Source organism: Chenopodium album, chromosome 3, assembly GCF_948465745.1.
Source record: "Chenopodium album chromosome 3, dcCheAlbu1.1, whole genome shotgun sequence".
Lineage (NCBI taxonomy): Eukaryota > Viridiplantae > Streptophyta > Magnoliopsida > Caryophyllales > Amaranthaceae > Chenopodium > Chenopodium album.
Window position 1 is genome coordinate 78,179,282 of NC_137836.1, and position 16,429 is coordinate 78,195,710.

The 16,429-nt window shown below is 36.4% G+C and overlaps 2 protein-coding genes and 1 pseudogene across 2 annotated transcripts; 2 read left to right on the top strand and 1 right to left on the bottom strand.

Moving 5' to 3' along the window:
- The first annotated feature begins 134 nt into the window (after nt 1-134).
- Nucleotides 135-13,325, top strand: LOC145624317 (pyrophosphate-energized membrane proton pump 3-like). The gene is made up of 15 exons (XM_081677321.1): nt 135-353; nt 948-1,339; nt 3,264-3,467; nt 4,404-4,555; nt 4,949-5,096; nt 5,175-5,307; nt 7,186-7,358; nt 8,180-8,300; nt 8,555-8,736; nt 8,952-9,389; nt 9,471-9,635; nt 9,724-9,879; nt 9,959-10,070; nt 10,215-10,434; nt 11,636-13,325. The coding sequence occupies exons 2-15, from the start codon at nt 1,247-1,249 to the stop codon at nt 11,733-11,735; spliced, it is 2,397 nt and encodes a 798-aa protein (XP_081533447.1). The 5' UTR covers nt 135-353; nt 948-1,246; the 3' UTR covers nt 11,736-13,325.
- Nucleotides 12,566-13,325, top strand: LOC145624318 (uncharacterized). Its single transcript, XM_081677322.1, has one exon. The coding sequence runs from the start codon at nt 12,666-12,668 to the stop codon at nt 13,122-13,124; it is 459 nt and encodes a 152-aa protein (XP_081533448.1). The 5' UTR covers nt 12,566-12,665; the 3' UTR covers nt 13,125-13,325.
- An 864-nt stretch (nt 13,326-14,189) lies between these two features.
- On the bottom strand, nt 14,190-15,017 carry LOC145625444 (dehydrodolichyl diphosphate synthase CPT3 pseudogene; annotated as a pseudogene).
- Nucleotides 15,018-16,429: the final 1,412 nt, after the last annotated feature.

A 16,429-nucleotide genomic window follows, 5' to 3' on the forward strand; every position in this document is an offset into this window, starting at 1 on the left:
TCGTCAAAAATAAAAAAGAGTAATTATCTAATGCATTGCTTCATAAGTCATAAACCATTAAATTACGCAAAGTCAAATGTCAACACTATTTTAAGATAAGTATAACTCCGTACACTACGGCAAAACGGGAAAAAAATCTACGTTTTTTTTTAGAGAAAAAAGACAAATTCTACGCTCACAGACTTTATCAGACACCAAAAATTCTCCCTTTTCTCACACTCATTTTCTCTCTCCTCCTTTCTCTCTCCTTCAGGAGTTGCACAAGTGACCCACAGAGAAGCCATTGATAATAGCTGCAGAAAGCTTCAGCATTATCCTAAGATCTCATCTCACATTTCAATCTTCATCTTCTTGTAAGTTTTAATTTCATTTTTTTTTTGATCAATTTTGGATCTCTTTAGCATTTGACTGGTTTGATCATTGATCGATTCGTATTTATGAAATGTTTGGATTTTGATTTGTAATTTTGTTTGATTTTGTTCGTTGATTTGATTGTTTGAGATGATTTTGATTTTTATTGCGGAATTTTTGGTGCTATAATCGAATTTCTAGGGCTTTGCTGTTGATTGAAATTGTTGTGTTATGAGGTTTGATTTTTTTTTTTTTTCTATTAATTCTCATTTGAATTAGTGTTCATAATGTGCTAATTTTGTGAAGCGTAGTTCGTTTTTTCGGTTCGCAATGGATCCGAAAATAGTATGTGGAGAACGATTTTTTAAAGAAATAATTCCATTAAAATGATTAATATAATTGAAGGAAAGTTTTCCATGTAATTTTGGGGTAGAACATTTGATTTTTTTAGTGTGAATGACTATATATGAGCTATATAAGCTAATTTTTGTATATAAATTAAAATGTAGATTGTTTTTCTAAGAGAAAGAGCAATGCTCATATTGTTGTTAGTGTACTGGACTTATTAAATTTATTTGAGTGATTTATATGCACAGAGGTGTCGGTATACGAGAAAAAAAAAAGAGTGGAATTCTTGTTTGAAGTTAGAATACCTGCTTGTAAGTGAGAAGAAGCTGGACCGGAGGATTTGCTAAGGTTTCGTAAGCAGGTTGTTTTGGAGATTTGTATCTGAGAGAGGTGAAGTCCCTTGTTATCAGACTCTCTGGGAGGAGCTCAGGGGTGTGATAAACAGCGTTTCAAGATACAGCGACCAAGTTCAGGGGGTGAGTTCCCCCAAAGTGGCGAGTTCAGTCCATTTCCTGTGGCCAGGAGGGTAAATTCTACTCATTCCATCATGATGGATGATATGGAGAGTGGTTCTATGGGGTCTTACCAAGACCGAGCCCGCACTTTCCCCGACATGCGATCCAAACCTTACACCCCTTTGGTAAGACTTTTTTTTCTCTAGCTTGGCAAGTTTGTTGGGCGGAGATGTTTTGATGTGTCAGTTTAGTTTGCTTATTTGGTACTTATTGGGGGGGGGGAAATCAGTTTTAGGGTTGACTAACCTTTTTATTATCTTTTGCTAAGAAAAGACAACAATTTCACGGTCATGAAAACACTGAGCCAATGTTTCTCAAATGTTATACTGTGTTTTTGTGGGTTATATGTTAATGGTTGTGATACTTTTTCTGGATGTTTACGGCATTACCTTTTGCAGGTTTTGGAAAATTTGAGTTTAGTTGAGTATGGAATGTTGAGGAAAGTGAGACTGATAAGATTACAGGGTAGGGAGTTTAAGACTTACTGAGATTTGAGTTCTTGTAAATCCATGTTTATGGCTTTTCAACTAGAGAGAAAGGACAGAAGGAAGAATAGAAAACTGCTTACGTAGACTCATTATGTGAAACCACTGTAATATGATCGGAATGATAGTGAAATCTCAGATGAGAATGGCATTTGGGAAATATAGAGTACAATATTGTGCCCTAGGGCCTAGGCATGATTGTGCTTTTGGTTTTGATTTTAACATCATTGGCAGACCTTTGTTGGTCTGTCGAGGAGCAGATGTAGCCTGTAGCACCATTTTTTTTTGGGGACTTAGGCTTTGTTGTTGCTTTTGGGGTAATAATGCATTAAGACTTTATTACAACTTACAAGTATGTACTATTGTACGAGTAATTATTTTGGTTGTTCTCCATTTTAAATTTTCCTGTGAGTATGCTTTTGGCATTCGAATTTAGCTAAGTGTACTTCAAGTCATTATCATTATCCCAACACTTTAAAGAGATTTCTGTCCAGGGATGGTCATACGTAACTAAAGCAGTGGCAGGTTTTTCCTAGTTGCATGGTTGATCCTTGATCCAATATATAATAATGCTTGCAATCTTACAGTAAATAAGTAACTTAATTAGTTTAATGAGCTATTTAATTTAAGTATATTGCATTCTAATCCAAAAGCCAAAGAATAGTAGACAGACAAAATTATTGTATTCCTAGCACAGATATATAAAGCTTTGCATGACCTATAAGTGTCAAGTACTATCTTGCATGTACATATTTATGAAAATTATTGTTTAATTTTTTGCTGTGGATAATTGAATATTATAAAGATGTGCAGGTGAGACTAAATCATCCTTTCCTGGTATTATTGGGGATATAACTAGGAACTTTTAATGAAAGCAAATGTAATTACTCCGTATCATATGTATTTGTGTAGTTGCGTATGAGTAAGTAGATGACTACAAGACCATAATATAACACATTGTACGGATGGGATGTATTACATGTATAATATTCATTTCCTAGTATTTAAAAAACACTTGTAAGTTGTAACTTATAACTGGCTTTAGCAGAAATTGAGCTTGTACTAAATCAAGATCAATGTGTACAAGGTTGATAGCAGTGCTTATCCCCACTGTTGACTCATTTTTTTAAAAGACAAGCAAAGGCTACTAGTTTTGAGCTTGATGCAAGGGATAAATACTTTTCACTTTACAGAGTGCATTGTGAAATATTGACGGTGAACAGAAAGATACAATCATACAAGCTTCCGGTGTTACGTTATATTTCTCTTTAAAAAAATTGCAAACTTTGAAATAAACTAAATAGGCTAATAGGGAAAGGTTAATCTAATTTAAAGGTTTGGACGGTGGAGAACCAGAAACAATCTGGGTGGATGACTGGATGGAGTTTTGCAGTGTAGAATGTTCACAGAAACTTGATAACTTAACTTCCAGCGATTGTTTATCATATATTACTATGTGTCAGTGTCCCTGTTCTTTTGTGAAGTTATCTACTACCCTCGATGCCTTGTTTAAGTGAATATTCAATATTCAATTTACGGACAGTGTAAATATCTACTTTTGCAGGTTCTCCAACTCATTATGGGGTTAAACACTCGCGTTCTTTATATTCTTATGCTTCTGACCTTCGGAGTTATCTTCTATATTGGAGCTAGCACTTCTCCAATTATTGTTTTTGTATTTTCCATCTGCATCATCAGCTTCATTGTGGCAACATATCTCACAAAGTGGGTTTTGGCAAAGGATGAGGGACCCCCAGAGATGGTCCAGGTACATTCATAGTATATTGTTAATATCTCTCACATGTATTCATTTTGTACACTTTCAGTGCATTTGATGTTTATCCTCTCTCAATGTACAGATTGTTGGTATGGTAATTTCTGTTAATGTCATTTTTAGTCATTAAGTTACTCTCAATTTTTAAAAAGAGTACAGCAGGGGTTTTCTAATTCCTTCTGCTTGATTGTGTAATACCAAAGGCTTATACTTCCTCTTATTTTTATTTATTTATTTATTTATTTTTATTTTTACAAATCGAAACTTTTAGTAAGGGCACCAGATTTAAGAAAAAGAGAAGGCAGGGAAAGCCAATATTGCCCATGTGATACAAACACAGTTGGGTAACAATGGTTGTTTTCAGATATTTGCAAGGGTAGTTAGGGTGGGGTAACAATGGTTGTTTTCAAATATTTGCAAGGGTAGTTAGGGTGGGGTAACAATGGTTGTTTTCAAATATTTGCAAGGGTAATTGGTGTGTGTACACAAACAAAAATTGAATATAGCATATCATACATGGAAATTGCACAACTAATATACGACTTCTCAAAAACGCAAATGGTGCAATTAAAAAATGGAGGAATATGAATTTAAGGACATCAGTAAATATCTGAACTGTTGGGTGGGGGAAATGGGGGCACCAATGACTGCAATTTTGTGACTAGAGCATTGAAGTCAAGATTTTTTCTTCAAATTATGTTTTATGGTTAACTTGGGAAGCAGAAAAGAATAAACTAGATAAGTTGACTGTGTAAGGACTCCATTGGCTCTTCTATTACTTTTTCGTTGCTTTGAACGTGAGTCTGAGAGGAAGTGCCCTAATTTTGTGAAAGCTGCGTAGTATTTCAGTGTTCAGTTCTCCACTGCTTGATCAGAGTGATATAAAGATAATTTGACTGCCTCTTAATATGATATTTTGTCTCTTGTTAGATATCATATGCTATACGTGATGGAGCTGAAGGCTTTTTTAGGACCCAGTATGGGACCATCTCCAAAATGGCTGTACTGCTCGCCCTAGTAATTCTCAGTATATATTTGTTGCGGGATAGAACTCCACAGCAAGAAGCTGCTGGCATTGGGAGGTATTATCTAATTTCTTTTTGGTATTACGGTGCTTGTTTGGCTGACAAAAGAAAACTCGGAAATTGAAACTTCATAGGAAGTGGAAGAAGATGGTGTTGTTTGGTTGGCAAAAACATGGGAATTTGAACTTCCTATGAAGCCCTTCCCACGAATTGGAGAAATTTACTTACTTGGGTTCCCTAGGTAAGTGGAAATGCTTGTGGGAAGTTAAAATTTCCTATGATCAACCAAACAAAACTATGCATTTCCTAGGAAATGCTATTACAAGTGAATAAAACTTCCTAGGAATAACTATGTCCTGTATTCAACCAAACAAGCACTAAAAATAAAGACTTTAAGCCTTTGGTTTGTGCTTAATCATTTGATCATTTTCTTTCTGTGTTCTGGTGCAGGGTCTCATCTGCTTTTATTACAGTTATTTCTTTTTTGCTGGGAGCTTTGTGCTCAGGTGTAGCTGGATATGTTGGGATGTGGGTGTCTGTTCGTGCAAATGTCCGTGTTTCAAGTGCGGCGAGGCGGTCAGCCAGAGAAGCCTTACAGGTTGGTGGTGGTGTTTAACTTTTTTTTATCCTATAATATATATGCATGTAATATAATGAAATGGGACAATACTTTCAGATAGCTGTTCGTGCTGGTGGTTTCTCAGCCATTATTGTCGTTGGCATGGCTGTACTTGGCGTTGCCATTCTCTATGCTGCTTTCTATGTATGGTTGGGGGTGGATTCACATGGTTCTATGAAAGTCACAGATCGTAAGTGTTCTTATTTCTTTTTCTTTCATATTTTTCTTGTATTTATCTCGTATGTTTGAGCATGAATGATGTGTTGTTAGACCACTGAAAAGTTGTTGACTACTTGCTTCATTTAGACCACTTCTTTTAGGATAAAGGGAGCAATTATCTTCTTGACTGTAACAGCTGGTTTAATTTTTTTATTTTTATCTTTATTGTGATGTGGTATCTTTATAATTGGTGCAAGATATATAGATGTATCAGTCTCTAGCCCAAAGTTTTATGAGAGCTCTACATCACCCACTAATTATGCTTCTATTACACAAATTGTTTGAGCTGAATACTTGAACATGATGCCATGATGGGTGATTGCTTAATTTAATGGATATAGAATTTTTATTGTGGTCTTCTTTCACTATTGAACAACAGATGTAATCATCTGCTGTTCCTTCTCATATCAGAGGTGAGAAGTCTTTGGGTATGGGGTCTTTTTTGTTTTTTGACAAAAAAAAAAAGTTTACACTAGCTGTCTCTTGACTTTGCAGAACATGCCTATTGTTATGCTATTTGCTACTAATTTTAGGCTTTAGCTGACCATGATTAGATCATTATTAAAGCCTTAACCCTATAGGCAGGACGATGGAGTTGCTACATATTCATCTTATTCTCATAAACTGGATGACACCCTATGGCTACAACGCTCAGCGTTTCCAATGTTGGTAGTTACTTGTCACCTTAAATTCATGTTACCTATGACGACTATGAAAATTTAAAATAAATTCCGGATCTTCCATTGCAAACTTTACTATGTTTGGCTGTGGAAAAAATTGGAGAAGAACAAATCCTTTGATTAGTCTCAAACATATGACATAAATTCTGTTTTCTTTACTTTTTAAGCCCTACATGTCTCTGGATAATCATTTCTGAAATCTGAATACTTGAGAAGCTGTCTCACACTCTCACTAATAAAATTCTACTAAATCTGGACACGGTAGGGAAACTTGGGAATATTGTTCTCACTATAGCAATGCTACTATGCTAAGGTTAATATGATGAATGCTCATCCAATCGAATTCCCAGTGGTTGTACTGATTTGCACTATTTACATGCAATCTTAATCAACTCTCTTTGCACTTTTCACCTTTGATGGATTCTTCATACTATCTCCGTCTCATAACGTTCTTAGCTTTATTTTATTTTGGCACTATTCACAAAGTTCACTTTGACCATTATTTGTAATACTTCCTTTGTCTTTTTATAAGTGAAACATGTAGGGATGTACAATATTATTGGAGAGAAGAGAGATAGAGAGAGTTAAGGAAGTGGTCCCATGTGATTAGGAGAGAGATAGAGAGAACTCATTTCCACAAGTAGTGATGTTGCAGTTATTATGCAACTTCCAAAAACGGGAAACGTTGCACTTGTAATGTATTGGAGGAAGTATTTACATAAGGAAATATATACTCATGTGGGATCTTGTTAGATTCATCTCAACAAGTATATTTGAATCATCAACTTATTTTAAAAATTACAAATACATAATAAGAGATATACATGTTCAAATTTTCTCATTGGAAAATGTGAAAAAGTGAAATGTTAAGAACAAATTTGCCTCTGCTTGAAGGATGAAAAGTGAGACATAAATGTAATCTTGTGCTGAATTGTTGAATGTCCACACCAGTCACTTAGGTACTAGTTCATTTTTGGGTTTGGTAGTTAATGCAGTTTAACAAGTGGGTATGTGATCATGTATTGTTCATCCATGTTCCTTGCTTTTTTCACAGAAGATATGCTTTTCCTTGTCACTATTTGTTATATATCATCTTCTGTGTAATTGATTCCTGTATATTGTGCTAAAGTAGGCATGAAAATTGATCCTCCGTAATTTCATTATGCCAGTGCCTCTTCTACTTGTTGGTTACGGCTTTGGAGCTTCGTTTGTTGCTCTCTTTGCACAATTGGGCGGTGGTATATACACGAAAGCAGCTGATGTTGGAGCTGACCTTGTTGGAAAAGTTGAGCAGGGAATACCAGAAGACGATCCTCGTAATCCTGCTGTCATTGCTGATCTGGTAATCTATTTTTAGAAGTTTAACTTATAGTTTTTTAGTTTCTCATATACTTCCTCCGTTCTTTTTTAATTGCAATTCTATAAGGGAGTTGTGAAATAATTGCAACATTATTTTATTTCCAATGATTCTCCCTTTCTCTCTCTTCATTAGACGGGTCCTCTTTTTTAATCTATCTCTATCTCTCTCCTCACTTTACAAATTGTGTATCCTCTAAAGTTGCAAGTATTGTGATTAAATACTTTGTGAAATTATTGATGACTGACTGTGAAATTTGTACTTGGCCAGTTGCCCGGCTAATGTGAGATAATTTATGTAAACCAATTATTAATTTATGAATTTTGTAGACATGCTAAACTTTTTTGATGGGACTATGGGAATGTAGTCTAACCTATGTGCTCCCCTCTCTTTGTTTATCTTCTCATTATTGTGTCTGTTGTGCTTCATCTATGCATTAGTGAATATAATATTAAAAGAAAAAGATAAAATCTTTTGACAAGTACATGAGTCTGGAGAACCAAAGACCTTCCAGTGTCCAATGAAAAAAGAAGAGCATAATCAACATCGATGTAATTAAAATCTATCAGTATGCCAGGAAAGTGGAGTTGCTCCAGCTTTATGTTTCCAAAGGAGGAGTATCCCTCTTTCTCATCTATTTTTTTTACTATGATTTTTCTGTTTGGGGTTTTTGTTAAGCTTATTGTTGTCAGCTCGTGGACTTTGTTGCTGTTGGATTTTTTTTGCAGTCACTTTATTGTTAAACATATCGAGGCTCCTTGGTCAAGGCAACTTGAAAGATGAAACTATTGAGATGTCATTTGCAGGTTGGAGACAATGTCGGCGATTGTGCTGCTCGTGGTGCAGATCTATTCGAAAGTATAGCTGCTGAGATCATAAGTGCCATGATATTGGGTGGAACAATGGCACAGCGTTGTAAAATTGAAGGTAAGTGTACCTGTAGGTTGCGTCACTCCCAATACTTGTAGACATACTCAAATACATATATTCATAGCTGTATTTATATTTTATATTATTTGCTATTTGAAATCAAACTTTCATCACTTTCTCTCTCATTTCAGAGGTACTTTTAGGCTACTTTTGGAGCTTCTTAATGACAAAACTGCCTCATTAAGTTCTTTTTTATATTTGCAGTTTCTTGCATCTTATAGACTGACTAGCTGCCCATTTTCTGGTGACAGATCCAACTGGCTTTATCTTGTTCCCTTTGGTGGTTCATTCCTTTGACCTTGTCGTATCTACTGTGGGTATCTTTTCAATAAGAGGCACACGAGAGGCTGGCTTAGCTGCAGAAGATCCAATGAGAATACTTGAGAAAGGATATTCTGTTACAATAGTATTAGCGGTTTTGACCTTTGGTGCGGTAAGATCAATCTTCAAATCCTCCACCAATCCATCCATTTACTCCAGCATTGTATTTTGTTTTCTTTGGGCATAGTTTTCAATTGATCTTTAGCTACTTACTTCCCTTAGGAAAGAGAGGGGGGGGGGGGGGGGGGGGGGGGGAGAAAGGTGCTTTTTGGTTTTGACAATTATGTTCCCCAAACAATAACTTTGTATGCCTTTGTTTATCTGCAGTCAACGTGCTGGTTGCTATACACAGAGCAGGCACCTTCAGCTTGGTTAAATTTTGCATTGTGTGGGCTTGTCGGAATCATAACAGCATATGTATTTGTATGGATCACCAAGTACTACACTGATTATAAGTATGAGCCAGTACGTACATTGGCTCTTGCAAGCTCATCAGGCCATGGGACTAATATAATTGCTGGTGTCAGTTTGGGACTGGAGTCAACTGCACTCCCTGTTCTTGTTATCAGTGTAGCTATTATTTCTTCTTTCTGGTTGGGTCATACTTCTGGATTGATGGATGAAGCTGGAAACCCTACCGGTGGATTGTTTGGAACAGCAGTGGCTACAATGGGTATGCTCAGTACAGCAGCTTATGTCCTGACCATGGATATGTTTGGGCCAATAGCTGACAATGCTGGTGGAATTGTGGAGATGAGCCAACAGGTATCAATGTATTTTTGAGTCTAGATGATTTTATATGCAGTATCAGCTCATGCTAACTGATTATCATATGCTTCTCTCTAGCCTGAAAGTGTTCGAGAAATTACTGATGTCCTTGACGCAGTTGGCAACACCACCAAAGCTACCACTAAAGGTTTTGCTATTGGATCTGCTGCACTTGCATCTTTTCTTCTTTTCAGTGCTTACATGGATGAGGTGGCTTCTTTTGCTCGTGTACCTTTTAAAGAGGTTGGTATTAACTTGCACCTTGGCTTGTTTGCTTATGTACCTGTAGTGTTTTGATCTTCCTAAATTTATAATTTTTTCTGTGTTTCAGGTTGACATTGCAGTCCCTGAAATTTTTGTTGGTGGCTTGCTAGGCTCTATGCTTATTTTTCTCTTCAGTGCTTGGGCATGTTCAGCAGTTGGTCGTACTGCTCAGGAGGTGGTAAATGAAGTCAGAAGACAATTTATTGAAAGGCCTGGAATCATGGTAAGTGTTTATCTCATCATGTTTGTAGTCTGATTGATGATGTGTCTGGTACCAGTTAATGATTGTCGTTCAACTTCAGGATTACCAAGAAAAGCCTGATTATGGTCGATGTGTGGCAATTGTAGCGTCAGCCTCGTTGAAGGAAATGATCAAACCTGGTGCTTTGGCTATTATATCACCAATAGTGGTTGGTAAGTTTTTTGTTCTTGTGTTCTGGTATTATTTGTCTACAGAAGAAACTCTTATGTTATAGATTATTATATTTCTCTCTGGAAAGCTTTGAATATTAGATACTTAATTTGCCATCATTATTGACATAAGTTTGTTTGTTACAGGTGTTGTTTTTCGTATACTGGGACATTATGTTGGACACCCATTACTTGGTGCTAAGGTTGTGGCTGCAATGTTGATGTTTGCCACAGTTTCTGGCATCCTTATGGCTCTTTTCTTGAATACTGCCGGTGGTGCCTGGGATAATGCAAAGAAGTATATAGAGACTGGGGCTCTTGGAGGCAAAGGAAGTGACTGTCACAAAGCGGCCATTACTGGAGACACGTAAGTTATAATAAATTTTTAATCTCCTTTACAAAGATATCTAAGCTTTTGCAGTTATTTTTTTTTTTACTGAGAAATGAGATTTGCTGGTTGGTGTGTTCTGTTCTGTCATTACCCTGTCCCTGTACACGGCAATGATGGCATGTTTATGTTTGCATGCACTTTTCATCAATTGTAGGTTTAATCAACCTTGTATTCTTAATATGCTTTCAGTGATCATTATTCTGTGGTTATCAATTTATATGAATGCACACCCTATAAGCCTGCTTAGTATAGCCAGAACAACCTAAATGGGACAGTTATGTTGAATTGTAACAACCTAGTGATGTATTGTATGTTTATTGGAGTGGATAATGAGAAGTATAAACTTCAACTTGCTGTTTATTGAGGATCAGTCAAAGAAAGAGAATGCAAGTTTATGTGTATTAATCTTCAATCTTAATTCTTGTGCGATGGATCAAGTCAGTGTGTTGATCACAACTTTATTCTGTGATCAATTAAACTTCAATGAATCAATACATTATGTTGTCCACAATTCTCGTCAAATGACAACATACAAGTCTTAGATGAAAAAACACTGGGTAAATCACTGCCTAACCACAGCCCTTGGCATGATGGCCTGCATCCTCAAAGTGAGGTCATGGCCGCAGAGGTTGGTAGACTGGTAGTGGTGTTGCTGTGTTGGTGGAGGTGGCTGTAGAAGTGGGTATGGGGACAGATGTGGACAATGGATCTAAGTTGTTGGTACTAGAGGAGTACTGGAAGCAGTTAAATTGATGCTGGGTGGTGGTCAAGATGGTGGTGGTGTTAACAAAAAGATGTAAGTGTGATATTGAGTTGTGGAGTTATGGCTATGGAAAGTTACCTGTTACTTCCTTTTCACTCTTTAAGAGCAAGTGAGCAACCATTTGGAGTGAAAAATATGTCGCTAGCCACTGTAGTTGCTGGCTGTAGGGGCGAGCTCAATTGAAGTGCTAGCTTTTGTTTCAGCTTCATTATATATATATTTTAATCGTTATAAGTCTGTAAGTCTATAAAGATTCATGATCAATATTCTGTAGCAGGACTGACTGAGGCCAAACATTTGTCTTGATTGCTCAATATGTTTTTAGATTATCTATATATGCTCGAATTTTAGTCATTACAATGTCTTCTTTTGCTGCTGAACTCATGGAAGTTTAAATTCTGATTTTAATTGCAGTGTCGGAGACCCTTTTAAAGACACGGCTGGACCTTCAATTCACGTTCTGATAAAAATGCTTGCGACAATTACTCTGGTTATGGCGCCTGTATTCCTGTAACTTTGTTGATACGAAAGGGCAGATTTAACTGACCAGCACCCCTTTCTCTTCCCCCTTCGATGTGGATAAGAGGGTGCCAAAATGATTTGTGGAGTTACTTAGTCACAGAGGAATTCTTTTTGTTTTTCCTAATTTTGAATAAATCTCTCTTTAGGCAGAATCTCGAATATCCTCTTGTATTGGTACTTTTCTGTATATGACAATATAAATATTAACAGTTGGCCTGAGGACAATGGTGAAAGATTTAAATGGAGAGGTTTGTTACCCCAAAAGAAATTTGTCCACAAACCTTGTTTTCGAGCTGCACTTGAATATTAGCAATAGCAAAGGGATTAGTATGTAACGGAGTATTCATTTACTATTAAAAAATGTCTGGGAGTCGAATGAAATACTTAAACTGGGATATATGGGAGTTTTTTTTTAATTATTTTTTTTTGAAAAAATATTGTAGGAATGTGAGTTTGATTACATTTTTTCGTCAAATTTAAAAGTTCTGATGATGAATAATACTTGTGTGACAAAGGCATGTAAGATCTTGTTGGATTCATTTTTGGTGTAATACTCGTAATGTTTTATTACTCGTATTAACTTTGCAATATTCGTATACGGAAATGGAGTAACGATTTAAGGTGCATCTTGTAATGGAAATATGGAATAGTAAGCTCTATTCCAATCTAAATTACCCTCCCCGTCCCAGAATATCTGACTTGGGGCCATTTTTGACAAGCACAATTTTTTTTTTTTTAACATTATATCCTGCCTTTTTTTTTTTTTTTACAAAGTATATATCCTGCTTTATTATTGCTCTTAAAACTTCCAAATAAATAAAAATCTTATCTCAAAACACCCATTTATTTTCTTCCCTCCTCCCAATTCCCAAAACCCCTCATTCAATCCAATTTAGGGTTTATCTCTCTTCCAATCCCAACAATGGAGCAACCCCAAATCCCCAATTCCTCAACCTCATCTCCGCCACAACAACTACCGTCAACCACCAAAGACTCCGCCGCAAATTCCGGCACCAAAAAAAAGCTAAAGCTTCCAACCCCACAAGAGCTAATAACCCATTACGAATCCCAAGGAATGAATTCTAATGAAGCCTCCATTAAAGTAATCGACGACCTTCAACAGATGCTTTTTAGGGTTGTTACTTCTGGAAGAGGGAAGAAAGATAAGTTCATGGCGGAAGCTTCTAGAAAGCTTGATACGGCTAATACTCGTCTTGCTATTATTGAAATGAAGCTTGATTCTAAACCTGGATACCCTGAAAGTGTCGCCATTGGTGTTACTTCTGCTGTTGCCTTTCGCGGTGTCGCTGCTGTTTGGCCTCAGCTTGTTTCTGCTGCTTCTAGTCTTTGGAATTCTGTTAGAGGCTCTACTAATACCTAGGGGGTTATGTTTTTTTAATTCTGGGCAGTGATATAGACGAGATTTAATTTGAGGTACGACTTTTATTGAACTAAGCTAGTTGACGTCCACAAATAAGTGGGTTATATAATTGTAGTGGCTGTAGTTTTTGATTTGTAGAGCATTGAGGAATGAGAATTATTTAATTTTGAAGTGGTCATTTTTTCTGTATTGTTTAGGTGATTTTTTTTGCTGACTTAACTTGGTTATTGTATAATAATTCAAGCTATATGCACACAGCACACCATCAATTGAAATATAGCTACTTATGTTATGTCACTCAAATAGCAGGTCATGGTATATTAATTTTATATGATTTTGGTCCAAAATGGAGCATTTGGGTCATACCCGTGATTGAGTTTAGACTATTCGACAAGTTGAGTTGAAATGAAGAGTCCGAGTAAAATAGTTTTTGGGTTGATACTTAGGGAGTTAGGATACAATCCTACATATTAGGCACTATCTCTTCAAAGTTTGTTGATTGAACACTGATTGCTTGATTGCCATATGAAAATTGCTGACCCCCAAGGACTCAATTATGTATCGATTATAAACAAAATAACTGCTTAATTTGGGTTTAAGAAAAGCTAGGTACCAGCATCAATTCTATTGTACATCTAAGTAGCGCGCTTATGTGCCTGTATGTTGCCACACATTGGCACGCGAATGACTTGCACTACGCCTAGGTTTATTATAGATTTATAGGCGCGCTGAAATCTGGTGCTTATTTGAGGAATATGTAGCCGATGAAGGAATACGACCTTAAGATTATGACTGGCCAACTTCTGCAAGTCCCATTGGATATAATGGTGCCTTTGGAAGTTGATTAGCTAGTTTTTGGAGTGGTTGGTGAGGGTGTAAGAAGTTTATAGTATGTGCTGATAAAAAAAATGTCTAATCTGATTCATTCAACAGTTAAAACAGGACTACAGACATTCATTTTGTTGATGATGATCCATGATTTAGCATGGACGTCTCATATAATGGCCAAGAACATTAAGTGTACCCTAGTATAGCAAAGCAAAAACATATAGGAGCTAGCAAACATTAAAACGATTTTCGTATTTTCTGCAAGTAGAGATAGTGCCTTTGGAAGCTGATTACTGCCCACACCAAATTGCCTAACCCAAGCTCTGGCCACAGAGCAGAAGGACTATACAGGAGGCATCTATCGGTCTGCCAAAGAAGGAAGTTGCTGAGTCTTGTCTCTCCTGAACTTCGAACCAAAATGTCTGGCATCGGTCCTACTGCCATGTACATTTGTTTTTCTAGTTCAGCTAACTCGATTCTGAAAGTAGCAAGGTTGTTTTCTTGTTTTCTAATCGTACCATTGTAAGGAATAGATTCTTCTACAGCATGAGCAATTTCGTCTGTTGAAGTATAAGCCACACATACTAGCAGGTATGTTGTTGTATTATTGGCTGTTACTTCCATCGCCTTGTTGGTTGCAACCTGAAGGTCTTCACTTAGCTCCTCCAATTTCCCTACGAAGTATATTCTAACACCGTACCTTTTGATAAAACCATCATCCTCAAGAAATGTATCGATTTTTTCTCTCATCCAATTCATCAACCTCTCAATTTCTTCAGGCTTTCGCCTGAAATTGTGTAGGCTGAAGGCGTAGATTGTTATGTATTTCACACCAAGCTCATAGCAATGCTTGATAACCGACATGAGGGCTATGAATCCTGGCCTATGACTATCCTCTGGGTCAATGTTGTTCATCTTTGCATACCTTCGATTTCCATCCATGATAAAGGCGACGTGTTCTGGGATGGGACCAACTGATAGAACCTTGTAAGTGCAATTAAGGAAAAAGTTGTAGGATTTCCTCAACCATTGTTTTGCATCACCTTGTTCGTTACCCTCCGCCATTAAATCTCGAGGCTCCTTGACACCATGAACTAGTGCCGAAACAAATGATTTTAAACTAGTAAGCATGACCTGAACACATAATATAAATTCACATCTGCTTGAAATCATGATAAACTGAATCCCAGTTAAATAGTCAGAAAAGGGAGAGACCTAAAGTGTGTTCCCAAAAGTAGCAGATTCATAGGAAATTTTGCGATGGAATGGCGCACTTAATCTTGCATGCATTTTTCATGATTCATTTACAGTTTACATATTATTCAAAGATAGTTCCTATCTTAGCTTTTGATCACGATTTCTTGCATGTAAGTATTGTTACATGTTGCAAATTTCCCACAAAGTGTAACACTTCTAATTTTCTAGCAATTATTAATTAAGAACTGAATAAGGAAATAAATACATATACGAGTAGAAGCTTAAAACCTAATTGGAGGTTTTATATAAATACACCCGTATCACTTGATACATGGTAAAATGATACTAGTATACCTAACACTCTAACAAAATCCCAAATTACTACACATAAAAATAAAATGATCTAATTACAACATAACATACTCGTAATCGATTGTCCGACACAATTGAAAGATAAAACCACAAATTTAGTGGAAAATTATAAGCCAATTTGTTGTTCAATTTCCTTATATTAACTTATTAATTAGTTATTGGTTTAATCTCATTTGCACAATTTATTCACTATAATTCTTTTTTTAATGTTACTCTCTATTTCTCCGATAATCCTTTAGAAATATCGTATCAACTTTAGTTGCACATTATTTATTTGTTTTCAAATAAAACCACATAAAACACAATGACACACACATAAAGTGTTACGGAATACATATAATTGACATGACCTAACTAAATTCGACCCAATAACCTTATTCGTTGCCTAACTCAAAGCTTGACCCAACTCATCTAGACACAATTGAGCTCGACTCAATAACAACCCAAATTGACACCTCTACTTTTTAAGTGGCTTTAGGCATAGCTCGTAACTGGGAATCCTGCGATACAGAGGGAGACGAAAAAAGAGAGTAAAAGGGGTAAAAATGGCATTGACAAACTTCATATTGACGGTGGCCGGAGTAAGCGCCGCCATACTCATCCTCCGCAGCGACGTCAGGAATTCCTCCGCCATCTTCCGCCGTAACATCCGCCAGATTCGTAATTGGATTGAAGAAGAATCTCTCTCCTCTTCCTCCAAGTATCTCCCTTCTTCCCTCTTTTATCAATTTCTTAATTTATGAATTATTTTGCTTGATTGATCCTAAATAGAACAAGTTATGATTTTGATTTGCTTCAATACTGTTAATGTAGCTCTGTTTATAGTATTGTTAAAATTTTGCTCTGAATTTCATGTTGTGTTGTACTGTTAGTAGTATAACTGATCGATGATTGTGTGTTTGTCCATC